The 22,559-nt window shown below is 46.4% G+C and overlaps 3 protein-coding genes across 3 annotated transcripts in view; 1 reads left to right on the top strand and 2 right to left on the bottom strand.

Annotated features, from left to right (window-relative positions):
- LOC142587657 (uncharacterized) overlaps positions 1-22,559 on the bottom strand; it is a 57,398-nt gene that overhangs the window by 20,286 nt on the left and 14,553 nt on the right. The window lies entirely within an intron of this gene.
- On the top strand, positions 1,199-5,208 carry LOC142588252 (uncharacterized). Its single transcript, XM_075699817.1, has 12 exons — positions 1,199-1,689; positions 1,856-2,003; positions 2,208-2,405; positions 2,745-2,870; positions 2,924-3,357; positions 3,450-3,614; positions 3,817-4,000; positions 4,107-4,349; positions 4,413-4,584; positions 4,661-4,806; positions 4,863-5,040; positions 5,121-5,208. The coding sequence occupies exons 1-12, from the start codon at positions 1,357-1,359 to the stop codon at positions 5,128-5,130; spliced, it is 2,337 nt and encodes a 778-aa protein (XP_075555932.1). The 5' UTR covers positions 1,199-1,356; the 3' UTR covers positions 5,131-5,208.
- LOC142587656 (P2X purinoceptor 7-like) lies at positions 5,196-6,771 on the bottom strand. Its single transcript, XM_075698818.1, has 3 exons — positions 6,592-6,771; positions 5,586-5,804; positions 5,196-5,352 (listed from the first exon to the last, which is right to left on the bottom strand). The coding sequence occupies exons 1-3, from the start codon at positions 6,621-6,623 to the stop codon at positions 5,196-5,198; spliced, it is 408 nt and encodes a 135-aa protein (XP_075554933.1). The 5' UTR covers positions 6,624-6,771.

The raw sequence follows: 22,559 nt of genomic DNA, 5'->3' as shown, positions 1-22,559 counted from the left end.
TGACATGCTTAAAGCATTTCTTGTTCGTTTCATAATGAAATAAACGTCCTGGTAATTAGTTTTGCTGACTATCACCTTTCTTATACGTTAGCGATTTGTTTGGCTTTGAGAAAGGAGATTCGGTGCACTGATTACCGCGTAGAGTGTAGCCACAAATAGAGGTGTAGTTGGGGCCATCGAAGTAGACATTCTGCGTCTATTTGATCTCAAGAGGCATACATCTTAGCACGAAGGGCCGCCCTGCGGCAGTTAAGGCCATTTTCCGAACAGTAACGTTGGTATAGAATAGATTTCTCATCTGAGGATCATGTCCACGTTCTCACATATTAATAAAAGTTGGAAGACGACTCAATTTAAAGGTGAAGTCGATAAAACACAAACCTTTCCTGAGCGTGTTCATGGGTGAGATAAGGGCGCTGTCACTGAGGCGACTAGGGGAAGTGTCGAATTCCAAAAGTTTTGACAGCACTAGCTCCAAGATTGCCCGACAGCTTTACACTGCACTATCTCCGGGATGGGCCTACATTGTTAGAGTGCACTATATAAGAGATTTGATAACTTTTTGATATAGGATGACGTGTTAATTATTGATGCTGTATTAGCTGCGTTTTATATGCCGAAATTGTGATACATGTAAGAGGCATGCCGCTGCGGGGAAGAAGTGTGAGTGACGTAATGGTTAAAGTATCGGGCTTTTGTGCTAAAGGCTCTCTTCGAATCCCGCCACTGGACCATTTTCTTTATTTATTTAGTTATTTATTTATTCATTGATTAATTCTTTCATTTAGTCTTCACTGTTTTGGCATAAGGGTGAGAGTGACAGAGAGAAAAAATCTGGTTGGCATGGTAAGCTTAAAAATGTGAGGCTTTTAGTCCAGAGCTTTAATGGCGATGGCGATGTCGCTGGGCCGCCAGACCAGCGCCTGCTGAACCTCCAGGTTTCCGTTTCTTAAAGGCATACGGACACAAAAGTTGGTGGCTGATTTTATGCGTGAGAACAAAAGTTGAACTCTTGAAAATGACGATTACAACAAGCTGCTTTGAAAAAAAAGAACGAGAAACATCTTTCTTTTGCAATTTTCTGTTGCGCCTTGCCTCCAAGCGGCCGCCGGCAGAAGCTCAAAGTTGACGTCATGACACCCTCGCGCGCGCGCGCGCGCGGCCAAGGCCAGCCAAAGCCGTCGCAGTCTTTCCGGAGTGTCGGTCTCTTGCCGCGTTTGTTTACCGCTATCGGCGATCTTCGCACGTGGTCCGTCTGAAACGTTATCCCCGTCGGTGCTCCACACAGGTAGTGCGTTACACGTGTGTTCCCACGGTCGTCGATTGGTATCGACGCATTCGTCGGGGTGGAAGGAAATGCCCAGACACTGCTGCGCCCAAGGCTGTTATAACAGCATCGTCGGTCGTGACTCGCCGTCACACACGTTTCCCAGAGACGAGAAGGTGCGTAAACTTTGGATACGTGCCTGTCAGCCATCACGCCCAGCCTGGAAACCTCTAAAAAATGACTTCGTTTGCGCGGACCACTTCGTCGACGATGATTATGCGACAAGCCCGGCTGTGCTAAAAAGCCTCGGCATGCCGCTCAAAAGGCAACGCCTAAAGCCTGACGCTGTGCCCTCGGTCTTCTCACGAAAACGCAAGGCAGGAAGGATCAGCGGCGCGTTTGAAAAGAGGAGACGAAAAGAGGTTGGTACCGTTTTCGTTCATTTGCAGCCTTCTTGTGTAGTTGCTCACGACGATGGCATAAATAACTATGCGTGCATGACTGAACACACAATTTCGTCACCTGTACATTCTACCTACGTGTTTTGTGCCCCGTTTTCATGTGCACTCTCGTATTCCTATATTGCAGATCATTGATCAAATATTGCAAGAACAACCTACCACAGAAAAAGCCTGCCACACAGATGCAGTTCACATCCAAGGACCACAGTGTGATGCTTGCGAAATGCATACACCTCCAATTGATCATGTTCCGTTTGAAGAAGTCACCCAAGCAGGTATATTTCATAATTCACGAATAACAAACGTATTTCATATTTGTCAATGGAGCGTTTTATCTTAAAAAGAGCGATTTTTTTTGCGTGGGTCTAGAGGGAAGAAAACAAAAATGCATGTAAAAATCTTCAGGTCATGTTGATAAAATTTTATGCTTTGGTGTGTGTTCATTAAATAGTTTTGTCAGCTGTTTCCATCTCTTTCAGTTTCCTGTGAACGCAGTGCAGAGGCATGTGTAAATAGCAGGCAGAACAGTGAGTGTGAAGCACATCAGCAGAAATGCTCTGCAGCACTTCTCCAGCAATTTGCAGCACAACCTCACACCGCCAATGAAAGACAAATTACAGCAAAACCACTTCAGGCTGATGCAGCTGTTCAGACATCATTGATCTGTAGAGACTGGGGTAGGTGTATCAGAGGAACCATTGTGCATCATTTTGTGACTGCTCTTTCGTAACTAGCCTCGCTATGCATAGCATATATACGTAACAGCTACCAGCATAAAATCTTTGCACTGTCATTACTAATCAACGCATCTAAAGTTCTTTTGGCACATTGAGCCAAATGGTGCAGGTATGTCGTTTTCCACCGCACTAGGAACAACCTGGACACAGACGAGTGCACCTCCGCGTCTGTTTTTTCTGTATCCGTGTTGCTCCTGGCGTTTTGTTGAAAATAGCATATCGGAGCAGTTCTACTGTTGCTGCTAAATTATATTTTCGCTTTGCTATTTTTTTTTCTAGCAACACAGGTTAACATCCACGCGGACCGACGTAGTATTTCAACTAGCTCCTTTATGCCACCACGTTCTTCGACACCATTGCCAGAATGGACGGATGCATCTGAAGACGAAATGGATGAAACTGAAAACTGAAATCAATATGATCCTTCCTATGCACTCTCTGATGTCAGTTTGGATAAGTATGTATTGGACCATCATATAATATTGTGCAGTGCTCAAACAGATATTTTTCTTTTTTCAGAGACATTACTGATAACACACCGGTGCCTCTTTATGAAGAGAGGAAGTTCATTGTTTTCGAGTCGAGTCTGGATGAACTGCTCTCGGTCTGCCCTCTGTGTTCACATCCATGCAGAGCCATTGACAAAACTGTGAAAGGCACATTATTGCAGGTGACACGCATATGTATAAACCATCATGTCTCTACGTGGGCAACACAGCCAATAATTAATTGGAAGGCAGCTGGTAGCTTGCTGCTTTCTGCGGCAGTATTTTTTTCAGGCTGCAAAGCTTCGAAGTTTTTTAGGGCACTAAGGAGTGTGGGTGTTGCCTGCGGCAGTGACAAAACACACTTCAGAGTCCAAAATGCATTCGTCATTCCTGGAGTCACTAAGGTGCATAGGCTCATCAAATTGGTCAGGCCATGTAACCAACCTTACAGTGTATGCATATAGATTCATGAGCCGTACACGTTCACTACTTCAAGGTCTGGACACACCACCAAAATGTGCTTTTTGATGAAGCCATTGGCCGTCCACTCCAGGTTGCTGGGGATGGTAGGGCAGATTCCCCTGGGCATTCTGCCAAGTATGGCACATACTCTATTCTGGATATAGAGAAGAACAAGGTCTTGCACATCGAAACTCTCCAGGTAGTTATTATTGTTGCATGAGAGAGTGCTATAGGAAAATCTGCAAGCTTGCTTAGGAGGTAATGGGTAGGCTAGTTGGTCGTACACAACCTTTGAAAAACAACAGCGCTGTCAATAAGACAGCACTGTTGTTTCCCAAGGAACCTGCAAGCATTCATGACTACATGCGCATGTGCTTGGTTTAATGATGCTTATGTTGCAGTCAAATGAAACCAAGGGAAGCAACCATATGGAGCTTGAAGGACTCAAGAGGACACTGCAAATATGCGAGGCTAATGGCCTCGAGATTTCAACTCTTGTGACTGACCGTCATTCTCAGATAAAGGCATTTACATCAAAGGAGACCTGCATAGAGCACAGCTTTGATTGCTGGCACGTTGCCAAGAGTGGGTTCTGCATTATTAAATTTTTCAGAAGCACAAGTACCAGTAAGATATCTGGGCTCTCAAATTTTTATTCATGATGCATCTGGTTATCCCTATTTTTGTACAGTGCTCAAAAAGAAGCTGACAGCAGCAGCGAAGCTGAAGAAGTTTCGGGAGCTGACTCTATGGATTCCTGCTGTCATCAACCACCTGTATCGGTGCGCTCTTTCAAGCCGGGCGCAACCTGAGCTAATTCTTGCTAAGTGGTGCTCCCTTGTCCGTCATGTCGTTGACATTCACGTACATGATGAGAGCCTTTATCCGAGGTGCGAGCATGAGCCATTGCCTAAGAAGAAGTGGCTGGAAGAAGGTATGTGGCTTTCAAATTTTGTTATTTCCGTATTTTTGCATTATTTCCAATGAATTGCTTTAGGATCACCAGCGCCCCAAAAACTGAAAGCCATCGTCCTAAACAAGGCTTTGCTCAAAGACATTCCTGGACTATCCACAAGCGCACAAACATTTGCTGTTGAATGCTTTCACAGCACCAAAACTCAGTTCGCACCGAAAAATACCCATTTTGGGTATTCCAGCATGGTAGCAAGGTAAAACATACTTTGTGCCTAAGCTGTTTAGGTGGACTGTTGTGATGTAAACGGATATGGTCCTGTTTTCTTTGAGAACACGCCTTGCCGCACTTCACTATAATGAAGATAGTGCAAGGCAGCAAGCAACCACTGACAATGGGACAAAGAGGTGGCTGGTCAAATACCCGAAGGCAAAAAAGGCTGCTGTTGTCGCACCAGTGAAAGAATCTTGCACATACGGTACTCGGTTTGCGTGTTTTTGCACACACATTACCATTTACTATGCTTTGTTCCAGGCTATGTGAAAGACTTGCTGAAGTGTGCTGTGGACCTGTGCCAGAATTCGAGCTCCTACAGGGAGGCATTGGCGCGTACAAGTGTGAACGTGCTCCCTCCACTTTCAAGAAACTTTGAACGGGCTGACAAAGAAGCTCTCGTGGCAGCACATACAAGGCGCTTTAATATTTTACCAACGTAAGGCTACTTTCCTTTCATGTTGCATGTGGAACTGAAGCTTCTTCTGTAACCACATATTTCCCTGTCTCGTGTTACAGACTGCAGTAGTTCACTGAACAAGACACGTCATTCTGAGAAGAAAACTCTTGGTGTTTATTCAGGAGAAACTGCCATCATGCGTCCAGGTAGCCAGTGTAATGCCCTCCTGGCGTAGGGAACTCTTTCCGGATTCTGTGGACAGCACAGCTTGGCAAAACGACCCGGTTACCTTGACGAAGTCGCCTGTACACCAACCAAACAAACTGTCGGTAGGCAGTGTATCGGTATTGCCTGCAAAAAAAGAAACACACACACAACAATATAGATTAAAAAATTCACTTCGTGTTTTTCTATTACATGCCATGCACTGTTCGTTTGAATTCATCTAACAAATAAAACGAGCCTTCGATTCATTTCCTCTCTCTCGTTCATGCTATGCACCAATAGCACTAAATATATGCAGCGGTAACAGGGCTTCAGGATTTTTTTTTCTCGCCTGATTACTGATTTCTTATTGTACTTACTCATTCAAAGTGCGTTGTCTAAGGTGGTATGGGCTGTAATGCTTCAACTTGAGGTATTCCAGGTCGAGTATGTGCCTATTGAGGCAATACAATTGAAAAAGCTGGTGCTTCGTGATGCATTCGTAAGTTTCAGCGGCGTTTGCTACCTTTTGCTGCTCTGTACAACAGACCCTCTCTTTTTCTGTCGGCATGTCACCGCAGCGGTGACCGCAGGAGCAGCTGTTGAAACAAGGAAAATTACCCTTTCAATTGCTGTGCAAGAACAGATATTCTCGGGTTGTGACAAAAATTGTTCATCCTGTGGATGCATGTTATTGTCACAAAACAAAATAGTCATGTTATGTACACTTTCGCTGTGTCTAATATCGAATGAAAGCATATGAGCGCCGATTTAATTTATAAAATATACACGAAAAGCGAGTGAATGAATGCCAGACAATAGCATCCGTGTGTAGTAATTTAAAATGCACTGCACATTTATCTACATTGCTTTTTCACCCGTTCCTTTTCAACTTAGGCAAAATATGACGGGTTTTCATAGGTCTCTGCATGATCAGGCCTCGGATTTCATGACTTGATTGTTCGTGCAGCATTTCCCTAGTGAATGTTACAGCCAAAGTTTTTCCTTTCTCTATGGCCACAGAATCAGTGTAGCTAAGTGATATGGTTGGCGGGTTCCCAGCGCAGCCGCTCATCTCAACGAGTTCAACCAGTAAATGTCTTCTAATGGCGTGAATGTGACAGTAGCCGTAAACGCAGGGCTATGAAACAGCTGGAAAATTCCACACATGTTGTGCCTCGTCACGCAAAAACGAACTGCGTAGCGGTCGAAAGCCGACCGCGTAGGTAAGCACAAAGCGACGAGCTACGATGCTCTACGATTCAGCCATAATAGCTGCCACTCTGCCTCGGCCTAGATCACGAAACTAGGCGTTTTACATCCTACATAACATTACTTTCCAAACTGCTGCCGCTGCACGTTAATTTTACTAGAAAAAAGGCTTACCATGTTGCTGGCCCGGGCTGCCTGACCGGCATGTCTACGGCCACCTGCTCCTCTTCGTCGCTTGACGCGGAAGGCTCGTAACCGTAAGAGATTGTATTTTTTGCCAAGCTGGAATGGTCCTCGTCTTCAGAGATATACTCATCGCTGGTAGAGGCGCCAGAAAACGTATCTATGCTCGCGATGACGGCGGCGGCGCGCCTCGAATGACCGCGGCAGGCCGGCTGGCTATCCGACGAGGGTGTCGTGACGTCACGCCTTCCGACTCGCGTGGGCCGGGCGGCGTTGCGAGCGCTCACAAGAACGCCAAAAATAAATCCATCCGCTGAAAAATGAGCTAAGTGGCCACTTGTTCTCGCTGTACTCGCACACTGAGGACTCATTTTCAGCATTTTCGTAAAATTTTCAGATTTTGTGTCCGTATCCCTTTAACCCAGCCTCCCGGCTATCCAAGATTAGGATGACGTTGGTGTAAGGTTTCTGTCCAGGCGGCGGGTGCTTGTGCTCCAGCGTTACATGAAATAATGTCAGGGTGCTCCCCCCCGCCCGGACCGCGGAGGGGCAGAGGACGTGGCGTGGAAGACATGTAAGATGGGCGTACCACTGAGTGCGATAGCAACATGCTTGAATACTACACAAATGTGTAAGGCTTGTAGCTGTAGTGGCAGCATGAGTTCCAGTAAACATAGGCTTATAAGCAACTTCGCGTGGTGGGGCCTATGTCGACACATGAACAGCGAGAGAGTAGGTGTGGCCTGTGGCGACACTTTGCAAGAGAGAACTCGATGAACACAATAAGCATCGGTTAGAACTCTAGGGTCTTGACGGCGTTGTTGCGTTGCCTCGGCATCACGTTCCCGTGCGGCGGCGTGCTTCCGGCGGGCACGATGTGTGCCTCCGCTTCGGGCGCTCGAACAGCAGGGTTTCGTCAACGTTGTCGCTTAGCCTAGGTTTGCTGCTCACGCAGGGCTACGTCCGGGCGCTTCCGGCGTTGAGCTGCAACGTGCGTCGCGCACGCAGCAGTGAATTTTTTTTTCGGAATCTGGACCTGTTGAGTGGTCTTGGTGCATTAGCGGGGCCTCATTACTTCAGTGCGATTAGTCCTTCGCCGGAGCTCCTCGGTTGCCATTCTGACAACATGCAGGCGCATGCTGGTGCGATGCAGCCAAAGGCCAGCAACGGCAGGTACTGTTGCTACAACGACTACCACGTGTGGTAACATGATGAATCAAGCCGGTAGGGTATGCGCGCTCCGTATAGGCTATGTTAGGATTCCTTTTTGCAAGCGCAGACCTCTGTAGACTGAAATCTTAGTACACATCTTCTTTTGTTTATCAATCTTTGCTACGGGAACACGAACACGTCAAGACATTTCCGGCAATCTAGTGGTCAGTATCTGAGGCAAAAGGAAATCATACAGTTATAGTGAGTCACGCTCTTCGGAAAACGTATATTACTAAAGAAATCAGTGTATTTGTGTGTAATTAACAACGACGATGGAAAATCGCACTGACTGCTCATAGAATGCGCCAAAAGTCGTAGCGCGCAGGCTTGCGCGTGGCAACTCGTTAACAATGATTCGCCTGCTGAGGCATGTGGTTGTGGACTAACATGGTTAGAGCATCGGCCTGCTAGGCGTCATCTGTTCCAATCCTGCCACGGGACGGCTTTGTTCATGCGTATTTCTGATTGAAACTTGATAATATACTCGTATATAAATATCCGGAAGATCACGATGCCCAGTGGTCACTAGGACACATACCCAGCAGCTGATAACAGCGCACATTTATTAGGTGGCCATATCTGCAGGCGTGGCCCTCGAAAGAAGTTAGAAACATAGCAGATGCGAAAAAGCGGCGGTAACTCGCTAAAAAGACGTTGTGTTTAATTCTCGTCATTCGCACTAGTTCGCTCTTTCTTTTCGCCGTCGAGGCCTGCATAAATATCTTAGCTTTCAAACAGCTTATACTTAAGATTTGTACGTCTTTGTACTTCACGGGCACTTAGGCTCTCTAATGGGTGTTACAATTTATGCCTTCAGAACTGCTTAACTACGTTTAAGTGGCAAAAATGGGGATTGTAACGTTGAATCAGACTGTGTAAAAGGCGTCCGAGGACAGGGCAAGAAAAAAAATTTTTGCGAGGTCGTCCACGGGTCCGTTTTGTTCCCGTTCTCGTTAAGCTAGTCAGTACACATATTATCTATGTGTCGCGCGGTTGCTTTCATTGGTTAATTCCGAGTAGGACTACCCAAATTACTGTGCGTGCATGTTTTCGAGCTGCTTCGCAAGCGTTATATGAAGACAGGTTACGTTCACTTAAAACGCGGACAACAGCATGAGGAAATGTACAGTAGGTGGATAACTATGACAATGCGATTTGCGTGATTATTCTCAGGGCTGCCTAAATGTGGAAATGCGGGAATCGCTATTATCCGCCGTGGTAACTTCGTGATACTAGTAGAAGCTCCACCACGTCATCACTATCACAAGTGATGACATTGTTTATTGTTGCTTCTTTAGTGTTCTGTACATTTGCTCTAACATTGACACAAGGATTAAAGCCCTCCCTTATGTAATGCCTCCGGGCCTCTGAAATAAACGAAATTATTGAGATAGTGACAAGCTAATGACCTCAAGCACGACGTGTCCCGTCGCACGTGAGAAAATGAAGACAAAAACTAAAAGCCGGTAGCCGACTCGAAGACGAAACAAACGAGCCACATGTGCGTGCACATATTTGCTCGTGCAATCTCATACAGCAATGTGTGTTATAAGCGCAGACCATTTCGAACGAGATGTTCTTCGCGCTCGATAAAAAGAAAGAAAGAAAATCATTCGAGGCTCCGTGTAAGGCAGGTGCTGAAAGATTGAGCGTGGCTGGAGGCTTAGCGTCGCACCGTGGTCCCCCGAGAGAGCGCGCACTCCAACGCACGCGTTGGGCGCCACCAGAGGGCATCGCCGCGGGTCATCGGAGCATATTCAGGTTTCGAGCGCATGCCGCCTCCGCCGCAGCCGAAGCGCGCGTGCTGGCTGCTACGCCGAAGCCTCGAAGGCCGCGTGAGGACCGCGAGTGCCGGCGAGCGAGAGAAATCGGGGAAAGGGAAGCTGGGCGCACGTCGCCCGATCAGTCATGGCGTGCTCGCCGGCCATACGTGAGTCGGCGTTTTGCGCGCCAACTCGCGCATGGCCGTAAAAGCGTCAACAAAAAGCATGGCACTTACGCGCCAAACTCAGTCACGCTCTGTTGGCGCGTAATCACCGACAAAGCGACTGCGCGTCTTTGGCGGACCGTAGAGATGGGTTATATGAAAAGCATTTGGCGCTGCGAATAAATCTCCATAGATTGCGTTGTGACATTGATTCCGCGCTCGCTGAGTTGGTCTGTTGTAATTAAACGAGAAAAGAAGGTTAGAGTGGCACACAAAGAAACGAACACGATGGTGCAAAGTGTGAAATAAACATTTGTGGAAGTAGAACATGCATTACCTCCGGCACGGCTCTATGCACATGAGCCAAAAATGTGTCGTTACAATCTAACTTAAAGTCAATAAACAACGGTCAGATTTATTCGCACAGAGCGTTAACACCATTTCACGTCAAAGTAAATGAAAGAAATCGTTAACAAATTTTCTCTGGTCACGCAAAGTATACACTCCTGCAAAATAGATCAAATGATAATTAGGTAAAATTGTACGTACGGTAAACACTCTTGCAGTAATTTATTAGCTGGACTGTCCCCATCATACAGCTTATCAGAAACTCTAATGTGGACCTAGAATTGGTTGAGAGTTGGGGACGGGCATCTGAAATGCAGCGTTACACTTAAGATATTTCCTGAGCACACATAACTTTATTACATCTCAGCTAGAATATTGCAAATACGACATTTACATATATTTATTGATCAAAAATACTTAACACGTACATGTTCTTTTTTCCATTTCAGAAAGCTATCATCAGCATTTTTCTTGCTGCTCTTGTAAGCTAAGCCGCGCAGAATATTTGCAAGAACGGCAGTGGCCACCTGGTAATGGCAGTTCTGTATTTTTTTTTGTTTTTGCTTTAAGTGTGCCGCACAGTAACAAACACCATGCATACCATCGCAAAAGCGACACGCACGTTACTTAAATGCACATCAGGACACCAATGCACACCAGCTAATCGCGAATATCAGCCTCAGACCACGTCACTTCACGTCTCTGCGACCGTTCAACTCGTCCCGGTATGCGGTCGCGTCCGGATTAGAGATCGCCCCGTGCATAATACCGGCCGCGGGGATAATAATCCGAACGCACGCGTGCGTTCGAAGCGAAACACTTTTGCGCGTTGCAATTAAGCGCGCTGCTTTTCTTTCGCGATAGCGCTGGTACTCGGCGAACGTCCGTCGTTACCCCTGTAATCACGTGACCTTGCGCCGGTTTTCTTCCCCACACCGCATAGGCAAACACGCGAGCCCACCGGCATAAAACGATGTAGTACACGGCGAGGAACAACAAGGCCGGAGCGGACTAACAAGCAGGCTGCAAAAGCACTGTAACTTCACTACACTGCACTAGTTGCGTGCAAAGCGTAGTGAGCGCTGACCGCAGCGTTGTTGTTATAGTATTGAAAGAGGAAATCAATGTTTAGGTCGTCCTAGGAAAGACATTGCCTGTTTTTCTTGCCTGTCACCGGCGTACGTCGTTTATCTTTGAGGCCCTGCTAATGTCGCATTTAGTGCCCCTACAAGCGTAATCAGGTGTGCGTGAAAGATTCAATGAGCGAGCCGAGAACTAAATGGGGCCGCTTCGCTGCGGGCTGCACGGCGGACGCCGCGTTCACTCTGTTTGTCCGGGCAATTTTGCACGCAACTAGTAGGCCAAGTGCAACAACATTATTTTGTGTACATTATCCCCGCGTAGACACGCAGATGCTGTAGCAGATCGGGGGCGAGTGTGCAAGTGCATTTAGAACGCCTATCCGCAGTTCTGTTTCTACAGCCACAGTCGATTGTCCCCGCTCGTGCCGGAGCAATCCTTGAAGGGGGCGAAGCCCTAGTTGAAAATTACGTAAGAGGGGAACGTTAGTGCAGCTGTGGACTGAAAGGAATCGGACTGGCCACGCTCTACTTTCGCAGGTTTATTACGCATGAAGCTTACAAATGCAGAACATGTATTAGACAGTACGTCTCATTTACACCTGCAGTTACTTTCAGAGGTGAAGTGCAGCTGAATGCAAAACCAATAAAAGGTTTTCTGTAAAAGAATTAACAAAAATATGTTAGCTCTCACCGTGAAAGTTATACTAAGACATTCCTGCCATTTTTTGCGAATACTGCAATCGTTACTAAAGAGAAAATAAACCGTGTTTACCTTGAGCGCGCGATTCTTACCAAAATACCTGAAGTGACTTCTTGAGCAACGAATTTAGTCACCGGGCCTTACTGCGCTACGTGCTTAGCCTGCCTGGGGCTGTTTATATAGCCCCGCATATTCGGGAACAGTCTTTATGATTTTTTTTGCTTCTCGATGTGTGGAATGGTACACGGAAAATTGAAATACGCGCACTGAATTAATGCTGGACGAAACGCTACCGCGCCTTACATTTATCTCACAAAATATCCATGTTAATAAAATGCACTTAAGGAATGCGCATTGCGCATGAGAACTTTATTGTCGGACGGAATGCTGATTTGCTGTCTCAACAAGCATGCCGGCACAAACTTTCTCAAGAGAAAGAGAGGGGGGTATTCGTTATGATACAAAAGCGGAGAGGTCGGCCTGAATTGATGTTCTGACCTGCTACTCGGCGTCGAGGGAAGGGGAAAGGCATATGTATATTGGTGCATGATAACATAATTAAGCATGGTAGAACCAATTAAGGAAAGTACACATCATAAACCGTCACTGTTTCAAATTCCAACACTGCATTACTCGCCTAACATTGCGATAGTTCGCCCTCTACTGACAATTCCAGCAAAGAAAACCCTTTGTATCTTTCCAATAGCTCATTCCATGGCACTGAGAAGAGAGAGAGAAGGGAAGAAGGAAAGGCAGGGAGGTTAACCAGACTGAGTCCAGTTTGCTACCCTACACTGAATTCTCACGTCACCTGCGGCCTAATGGAGACATGCTTTTTTTTTTCTTTTGTTTACTAAATCTAGTTTCCTCCATTGTAGAAACAGTCTGTGCTTATGACAGAGCATACGGCTAAATAGAGGCTATAAATGCGCATTTGTAATTATTTATTGAGGCCACAACTTATAAACATCAATGGGAAACTACGACCGCAGCAAAGCAGAGCTGAAAAAAAGAAATAGCGTTTCCAACGTAACAGTTACCCAATTGATCTTCCCGTATGCAATGCCTCCCCCGCTTCCCCTGCCAAGTGATTGTTCCGAGCCAGCGAAAAAAAAAAAATCTACGTTGCTCGTGAGAGCCACACGCGTTTCTCCACGAGATAGAACAACGGCATCCGGAGTCGACGTCGCGCCTCTACCGCAAAACTCTGCACTCGAATTGATGGAGCGGATGTATATACGTACACGCGCAGAGCGAGCGAGTTTAAATGAGATGCGCAAAAGAGGCACACGCGCGGGCAAGTCGAAAGGTTAGTCGAGCACGACGGCAGCGCGGACGAAGGGAGAACGAGAATTAACGAGACCTACACTCGCTCTGCGTGACTAATAAAGTGAAAGTGGAGCGGCGTGAGCTGGCGCGGCGAGTCTCCGCAGGCGGAATGGAGGGGAAGTCATGGAAACACGAACCGCTCAAAGCGACAGCCGCGCTGAAAGGAAAACGAAATAAAGAAAAGAAAGTGGGTAGTGGGAGCGATGCACTGGAACGATTACGAGAAGAAGAACTTCCATGGAGTATAGATACTGGGTTAACGACACGACCTTGTGGTTAAGGGTGTCGATCGCAGAGCGCGGGTGTTCTTGTAGCGATCAGCAATAACGTTGTTCGACAAACTGTGGGCGTTAGTTCTGCGGTCGCAGTAGAGGCGGTGCAGTTAATCGTGAGCAAAGTAAAGAAATAACTACTACTGTGCGACTTCGTTGGTACGGTACTGTGGTTTGGAAGTAATACGACAAGGAGGCTTCTTTTTGTGGCGAGGAAGCAGAAGCTACAGCTAAACCAGTGCAATTATTACAAATTAGATATGCAATAAAGTTCTGCCGGCACGCGGTGTAATCAAAACGCACGTGAATAACAATATAGAAATTTTCAGATATATTTCTTTTATCTAGCTTGTAGAAAAGAAAGATACTTGATACTACAGAACAGTACTGTCTGGCATTTAAATGTCGTAATTGTAGGAGTGACCATTGGAATATAATTAAATAACTATACTGGTGTAATTGAGCGAGAACCTCATATTTTCACACCTTATGTAGTCTCATTTGGCGAACAACTGATTTATACAGACTAATGAGTACAAATGTTTATCCCACGTCCGAGCACCGGCGCAGTAGCCACGACTCTACGCCACGTCCACCTTACTGGACTTGACGTACAGACCATCTCCTCTCTCTTTCTCTCTCTCTCTCTCTCGGGCATTGGACCCACAAAGTCTCTTCTACAAACGCGGCGATGGCAACTTGATCGATTAAGTACTTCGCGAGAGATTCGAGGAAAACCGGGCTGCTGAGCCTACGGCTTGCAACACCGTCATGAGGCGAAGCTTCAAGAACCAAAACGACGACGAGGAAAGGAAACGCTCGCACAAACATTCGTCCAAAGGCCGGGCAAAGATTGAGGGCAGCGGCTGGGAAAACAACAAAGGGCCGATCGTCTGCGCATTCTTTGTTTTTCCAGCTCCGACTGCGATCTTCCGTCTTCGTTTATCGAACGCTCGCCGAATGCTCGCGCAAGCTTGCATAACTTCCCCGATTCTTTCTTTTCGTCACCTACATACAGGCGCCGAATCCTCCTCAAGGTTTCTCGTTCCCTTTTACTCGCTGCCTTTCTGGTTATCGCTTCCGATCAGGGCGGTTTACACAGGCCGTTACGTCGCGTCACGTGGTGACCATGTCAAGGTACATTCGCGCGGCACGCCTTTGCCACCGAGACTTGGCTCGTTAATCAAGCGCGAAACCTTGAAAGCGCCGCTCGTTGGAAGCGTGCCTTCGGGCTGCATATTTGCAACAGGACCATGCCGGACACTTGAGTGCTTGTCGTACGCGCTCGTGCCACAATCGGTTATCGATGAGTGTACCTCTACACAGGAAACGCATCAGGCGTATCGTATTTCCTTTCTCGTATATTTTAAGTTTGGCTACAAGCCAGAACGTTTAAGAACCGCTTCACCCAATAGCCATGTATGGCTTGAATCACACTTGTTTGGAGTGGTAATTTGGGCGACTTGGCTGCCGCGATTTGCAAATATATGCCCTGGCCGACGCCGCGGTTAGACCGTGTATGGTTATGTCCCCGTATAGCTTGATTCGCTGTAGGACAAACACATGTGGAACATATCCAATAACTGCCGCTAAGAAGCAGCTGCGGACGTTGGTGCCGTCCGAAAGCCGGCCACTTCAGACGAGAGGTTTGGAGTGTACGCTTTATATCTGGCCCAGTGAAATGCAATCTCGAGCAGCTGTTTCAAATGCAGTTACTGAAAGTGCGAACACGGGACAGCCATTTTTGTTAATAGTCAAAAAAATTCCAAGAATTGAATTTTAAATTTTGTTCCAAACTTAACATCTGGTGTATTCGTCACGTTTTAGTACGTTGATGCTATTTTTGTTGTTGGGGGCAGGTTAAAGATCCCCTGGTGGTCAAAATGGATCCGTAGTCCCCAACTACGGTGTGCCTCATAACCAAATGATGCTTTTCGCATTAAACCCCCCAAATTCAATTGATTTTATTCATTTTTCGTTGTATTTTTCAATACTTGTTGATATGATATCGTACACTTCACATCTTGGAGTGTTCATAGTGATATTCACTTTGTAGCAAAGAATTACACTTTACGCAGACATCAACGGTTGTCTACCTAATTTGTGCAAATGATGTTGTAGGAGATGGAAAGTGTAATTTGGATGTTAAATTTAGGTACTTTTCTGAAACTAAGATAATTTGAATGCCGTGATGGTTATGGAGACTGTGGTACTTCAGAAACTAACATAGACATGTGGCATGAAGTGACGTACAAAGGTGACCGAAATTTAAAAATGTATTTTCGTTCCTCTAAAATATTTTATATAGGTCCTGCTATTCGCGATAGGTAGCTCGGCACCGCAGTGATAGTGCAGCCAGTATTTAACAACCTGACTTTGCTTACACTCGTGAAAACAATCATTACGAATCTTACAGAAATAAATGTCGGTAGTTGCACGTTACGGGAGTAATTTTCAAATATCAGCAAAATCAAACGTTCAACACTTTGAGTTAGACAACACGTCGAAGCCACGCTACTGCTCGGATTTCCGTGTACTGATCGCTACTCTTCACCCACACTTTCTTGGCCCGGATAATTTTAACCGAGACGTGGCCGACTAAAGTTAGTAGCGTGCACTGACTATTATACTTTCATAATGTTTAGAACGATAACTACAGTAATGTTGAAATGCCCAGTTAAGAAAGAAAAACGGCAAGGTCTACGTGAATTTCTTCAGCGACCACTTTCCGCGCTATTTTTCAAGCAAAGCCCCGATACGACGCACATACACAACTATCGAGATCGAGACAGAACAGGGCCGGCGCGAAGACAATAGGAGAAAGATGAACGGATCTACGCGGGTTTTTCATGTGTCGGAAGAGAAGTGCACGAGACCAGGACGGGAGGAAATGCTCGGCCACAGGAGAAGAATGCGATTTCTCGTTTTCTCAATCGTTTTCTCTGGGCATACCTGTCGAAAGATTCAGTGGTGGCGTTCTTTCTTCCGCTGAAGTTTGCCAGATCGGTACTTACGATACTCGTTGGGCAATCCCTTCTTTTCGTCCTGAAGCTGACCCACATAGCATTCACAACACGCAGTCGACAACGCTACATCCACGAGAAAGCTGGACCATTTGGGAAAAGGAAGAAAAGAAGACTGCGCCCGTTTTTTTCTGGACAGGCATGCCTCCACGAGATTCAAATCGAAGCCTCTTGAGAAATTTATTTTTGTGCGTTATCTTTTGCTCAGGGACACGCGCACACTTGTCTTTCTGTTACAGCTGTCTCTCCTTTCTGATTATATTGTAATATTTATTATGTAGCGATTGATAAAACAAGGGCAACCTCATGTACGCGAACAATGTAGCCAAAAAGATGAGAAGCAACAGCGGGATAAAGTGTAGAATAAAAAAAAGGGAATACTTATAGATTATTGTGGCAACCTGAGAATTCTGTTTTGACGGGCCCAGTACAAAGCTTGAACGTGGCAAACGCTGCTTACGGCGTCCATGGCAACACACTGGTCATCATAAAAACGCATGAAGGGTAATGAAGTCGGATCAAAAAAAAAGTTAGTGCGTCAATTTTATGATAGCACAAGGGAGGCATTCTGTAAGAGACCATCCAGTGGACATGACCACTTCGTCTGCTGCTGAAGTGCTGATTGGCCTGTGGCACCTCGCGGCTGCGGACGCGCAGCCCAGCCGGCCCAATCAGAACTTCAATACCAGACGAAATGAGCATGTCCACTAGATGGACTCTTACAGAATGCCTCGCCTTCCTGAAGTTTCTTTCGCAGCAACGCCGCACACATTGTCACCGCCTCGCGTGGTAGTCGTTGTGTTCTCCTTCGCTCAAACATTACCTACCGCGGGGCGCTTCAGACGCGTTACGCATTTGAGCCCGAGGTAGCGGGTTCGCTTCCACTTCCAGCTATAGCATTTTGATGGAAGCGTAGTGCAAGGAATGCTCGCCTACCACACATAGGGTAAACAATAAAGAGCCCCAGCTGACTGAAAGTTAGCTCTTTGGAGTGCCTCATAAAAAATCGCGGTGTTGGCACGTAGATCACCAGAAACCTTTCTTTTTAATTTCACTATTTTGCACGTCCTGCGAAACGAGTGGAAAAATTTCCACTTCATTTCAAGAGTCAGGGGCCGAATCCGTATCAGAATTTTCCGGTCCGCGTACGTCAACATGGGGCCGCCTCTTCCACGCGTGCGTCCCACTTGCACGAGGACTCACGCTGGAGCCATTAGCCTCGCGGGTCGCCCCCACCTTGCATGCCGCTACTGTCCTCTGCCACGTCATGTCTGCATGTGGGCCCTCGGCTTACGTGACACGACTACGCAAGCTGCCCCAGTTGAAACCCCGGCGCTTCCCGCGCTACTACCTTATTCTGCGGTGGTGTATGTTTGCTTCCGGAACGCTATAGCTGACGAAACTTTTCGGCAGAGTTCGCACTTTGCCTTGAAGAGACGATGTCATTGTCCAGACGGAGCCACCACAATGTCATAAAAGGTCACTTATGAATGAAAGACGCTGAGTCTGATGAATGGAGCGTGGGGTACTGAGTCGGGGGGGGGGGGGGGGTGTGACAGGTGTCTGTTTTTCGTGTCATTGTGCATTGCCGCATGTGCAATGATTGCGTAATGGCACGACGCCATGATCGTGGCTTGTGCCGGTGCGAGAAGGGTGATGGTGCACGTATTGCGCAGAACGGACGACGCCATTTTATGATTTGACGCAATGCACGATGTTGCATTCCCTTTGTCATAGAATGATAAGCGCGAACAAGTGTAGGCACGAGGACACGCTGCGTCGCTCAGCGTCAGAATGTGTTGAGTGAGTTTACAAAAACACGAAAAGACGGGTGATATTGTACGAAAAAAGAAATAGCGCTTGATTGAAAAGACAGAGAAAGCTAAGGAAAGGAAAAGGAACGCCAAACTTTAAATCCGAGGTGACGAAATTTGATAGGGAAAGAAAACACTACGACTATCTGAATGGTTCCTACTTTTCTAATGTTTATTCAGAAGATCGATGCCGAGAGGGGGACTTGTTGGTATAACACTTTGTAAGCTGTGCAGCAAACTGACGTGGCAAAACAGTAAAGATGAGAGCGCCGTGCTATGGTGATCCATTTTGTTTTTCTTTCGCACGCTACCCATCGACTGCTTTCTCGTTGCTTCTCTGATTCAAGAGAGTACACTGCTGTTGCTCACATGATGCGACAGGTGAACGAGATAATTTTTGAGTGGCCGAAGGGACAGATTGAAGCCACAGGAACATAAACATAACAAAGTAACGCAAGTCACATGCAGTGGCAATCTATGCTTCCCTAATAATTTTACGAGTAGAGAGAGAAGGGAAGAAGGACAGGCAGGGACGTTAGCCGGACTGAGTCTAGTTTGCTACCCTACACGTGGGGAGGGGAATGGGGAGTGAAAGAAAGAGAGAGAGAGAATACATGAGTCTATAACGCACTTTCACAAGCGCTAAGTTAGGTGTAGGATGTCTATAGTCTGGCCCTCAAGTCATTTAGCCGCGGGAACAGTTCCGCACGGTGTTACCGATCGGGCGACGACATCGGCAAGCTGTAGGCACGACGATGACCACCGGACAGCACGACGATGACTTAGCAATGACGGCGGTGGCACGATGACGATGACACGCTGGTCATTGTGATGACGCTGTCGTAATGGCCAACTTGTTGGACTCCCAGCAAAGAACGCGATACCTTGTTCTATGACAGCCGAGGTTCATCCCTGAAGGTAGCCAAGGTAGTGTCACTCCGCAGGTTATACTCGTGCACCGTCAGCGGGCCAGACGAGCAGTCAGGACAAAACCACGCAGAAGGGTCCCGCAAATGAAGATTTTCACAGAAAGATCGGCTAAAAATTGGTAAAGCGCCAGCTGTACGCCGCTTGTACTAGTGGATAGGATGGGCGGAGAGGGCACCAAATTTTGGCTCCTCTCTATACATCGGTCTGCTAAGCAGCATATAATTATCCACCTTTTCTATTACTTAAATGATATTGCGCGAAACTAAAGACGACACGGACGTGAGAGAAGACGACACACCAAGCGCAATGACATTTGCGACACACCAAGAGCAATATCATTTAAGTAATGGAATACCAACTTGCCCGGAATGCTGCTCTCACGTTTTCTATTATTAAGCCTTTGTTTTGCTTCGGGAGCTCTCTTTGTTCCACATGTAAAACCACACTAAAGGCTGACGCCAAAGAAGGGGCATGAATAAAATATTTTATTTCAAGGCCAGGAAGTACTTTTTTTCTTACTTATACGTCTCGAGATGTTCTTGTGGTATGTGAGTAAGTGGAATGACATTTAAGGCCTGAAACTGAAATATTTAAATTAATCCAAGCGGAAAAAGTGCCTAACTGTAAGATTCTCTTCATCATCAAATCCACTTCTCTCATCACAACCATTACGGTTTTGGTCTTGCTCTTGAGCTGTATAAATATGTGAAAGACGGGTTCGCGCAGACTGATGGCAATAAATAATTCGCCAGTCCCCTCGTGATTCTCTATTGCGGCTCGTCAATGGCGACTCCTCTATAACGATCCGCGATCCCACAACTCCGTCGTTGCTGAAGAAGCATTCCATTAGGCCATTACAACAGACTGGGAGGCGCATGCATTGCGAGACGTGATAGAAGGTGGATTCTTCGATGTGCTGCTTTGTGTGTCTTTGAGCGTAGTGCGCTGAAGGACGCGCAGAATATGACAAAAGAGCAAAAGTAAAAGAGACACATAAAAGCGCACGATACAGTAAATGTATTTAGGAAACGTTTCGCAGTCAGCAATAGGTTCCTTTTTCTATACCCCGGCAAAATGCCGTGGCTCGGTACCGTATGTTCTGCGAGAAAACGATTCCTTCTCCGATTGCACACATTACCCAACATTTGCGCCTGAGTCTGGCTGCCAAAGCATGGCGCAATGCACTGCAGTACCACGCCGGACTTACCAACCGGGCAGCATTCCGCTACGACGGTACAGGGTTGCCTACGCACACTTACGCTCTCGAAAATGTTTGCCGACTCGTCGCAGTGCCGTATACCTCTTCCGACCGTCACCTCTGACCCATTGGCGCCAGCGAGGGCAAAAGTTCCTCGTAATAGCTGCTTACCATACTCATCTAGTTGCTCGAAATGAGACTCTCATTTCCTTTTCGTGTGCCCCCCTCCCGCCCCCCAGAGGACAGTTCTCGTGCCTCGTGAATATATTGGCGCCAAAATAGACGGAGGTATACGTCTAAGGAGAACGAGGTCGCACTGCTGGCATCGAGTAATATGTAGCGATCATTACACCCAGAATCGTTTAGTTAATCGCCACAACTCGTTCTTGATCATTGAGAGTGTGGCCCGTAGCATAAACACGGCTTTGCATTAGAATCGTTAATGATTGCGCCTATCATGCTCACAATACTCTGCTCAACGAACACTGCTCATAAGCGATTCCTGGCTAGTGAGACTCTTTCTTGCTGTTGTCCTTGTTCTGTCCTCGAATATATTCTAGTTTCGATGTTTCTTTGTGTAGTGTTGTTCCCGTTGCTCTTCTACGTGTTTGCGAGTGCTGTGCTCGTAATATGGAACTGAAGATATACCTCATTTGATTGTCTTCACAAATTTAGGTGTTGTGGGAACTCCCAAGAGTTCCCGAAAGGTTAGAAATGGTGTCACTATTTTTTTCCCGCTCGCGGCTTTAATTGTGGTCTTCGTTTTGAGCACAGATATTGTATCAGATATCAGAGGATATCAGTAGCCGGCGGCCCTTACAGGCACTGACATACCATAAAATATAGTTTTTAGCCAAAACAAAAGCAACAAAGAAGCATCGTACAATCGTACACAAAAGCTGCTCTCTTGTATGTTTAAGAGCAGTAATTCTTTTTCAAGGTATATAAGTGCTATTTGAGAGAAAGGTGAAAATTCTCTGCATTCGTGCGCATGTATCATTGGGTTTCGTTTTATGTAATGTTTAACGTAAGCAAATGTGCTGTTAAAATGATAATGATCTCTAGGTGCATGAAAGCGTTCACAGTTTGTGCGCTGCCACGAAGAGATAGCTTAATTGAGGCGAATATTACCGAGAACATCACGGTTGAAACCATCATCTCAGTTAAACATACAGCCATTGCCAACAGCGTACGTACCACGGTATCAGAGAAAACGTTCAATTTATGATTAGTTCGCCGCCGTAGACAGTAAATCGAAATAACAACACGTTCGCAAAACCCAGCACCAGTTGAAAGTACAGGTACCGGCCTACCTGGCCAGACCACGGAGATGTGCAGCTTTCCCCCCCCCCCCTTTCTGATCCCGTAATCCGTAAACTTTTTCTTTAGGCTGTACGTAATGCCCCCAAAGCTGCATTACTTTTCCTTCACTTTGATTAGCATTGCGAAATGGTAAATAAAGTATGGGAGTACCCTCATTGCTGCATTGTACATTATATGTACATGTCCTGCTCCTGCGTGCATTTCTTTTTTTTTTTTTCAGAATTGAACTACAGACGTATCGTATTGTTAGAATTTCAGTGCCGAAGGGTCAACAACCGTTTCAGGGGTTTCGAGTTTATTCGTAGCTTGGTTTCTATGATTAACAATATTTGGAGCACGTCAGGTTCAAGCATCTATTTCATGCATGTTTGTACTATACCTCAGCTGTGCATTTTGAAGAAAGAAATTAAGAAACGCAAGCCCACTTTCTTTTTCCCAAGAGCAGGCTTTCCTTTCGAGGAACCCCTGTGGGGTTCTTTCGTAGCAATTGCTACGATTGGGGGATGTCTGATTTTTCATTTATTGATTACTTCTCTCCCCCTTGCGGGTTTCCGCAGAACGATTACTTCAAAACTCTTGCGTTTGCTTCAAGTTGTTGATAAGTTCCACTTCACCCTGCCGCCTTGAAGCCGCCTGGTTAGCTCAGATGGTAGAGCCGCTGCCCCTGAAAGGCGGTAGTCCAGGGTTTGAGTCCCGGACCAGGGCGAATTTTTCTTCAACTGCGAGGCTCTTCTTTCGAGGAACCCGTATGAGTTTTCGTTGTAGCAATTGCTACGATTGGGTCATTATCTTCTTTTCCAT

This window comes from Dermacentor variabilis, chromosome 7, assembly GCF_050947875.1.
Source record: "Dermacentor variabilis isolate Ectoservices chromosome 7, ASM5094787v1, whole genome shotgun sequence".
Lineage (NCBI taxonomy): Eukaryota > Metazoa > Arthropoda > Arachnida > Ixodida > Ixodidae > Dermacentor > Dermacentor variabilis.
The sequence above is the reverse complement of the archived record's forward strand: the minus strand, read 5'-3'. Positions and strand labels throughout refer to the sequence as shown.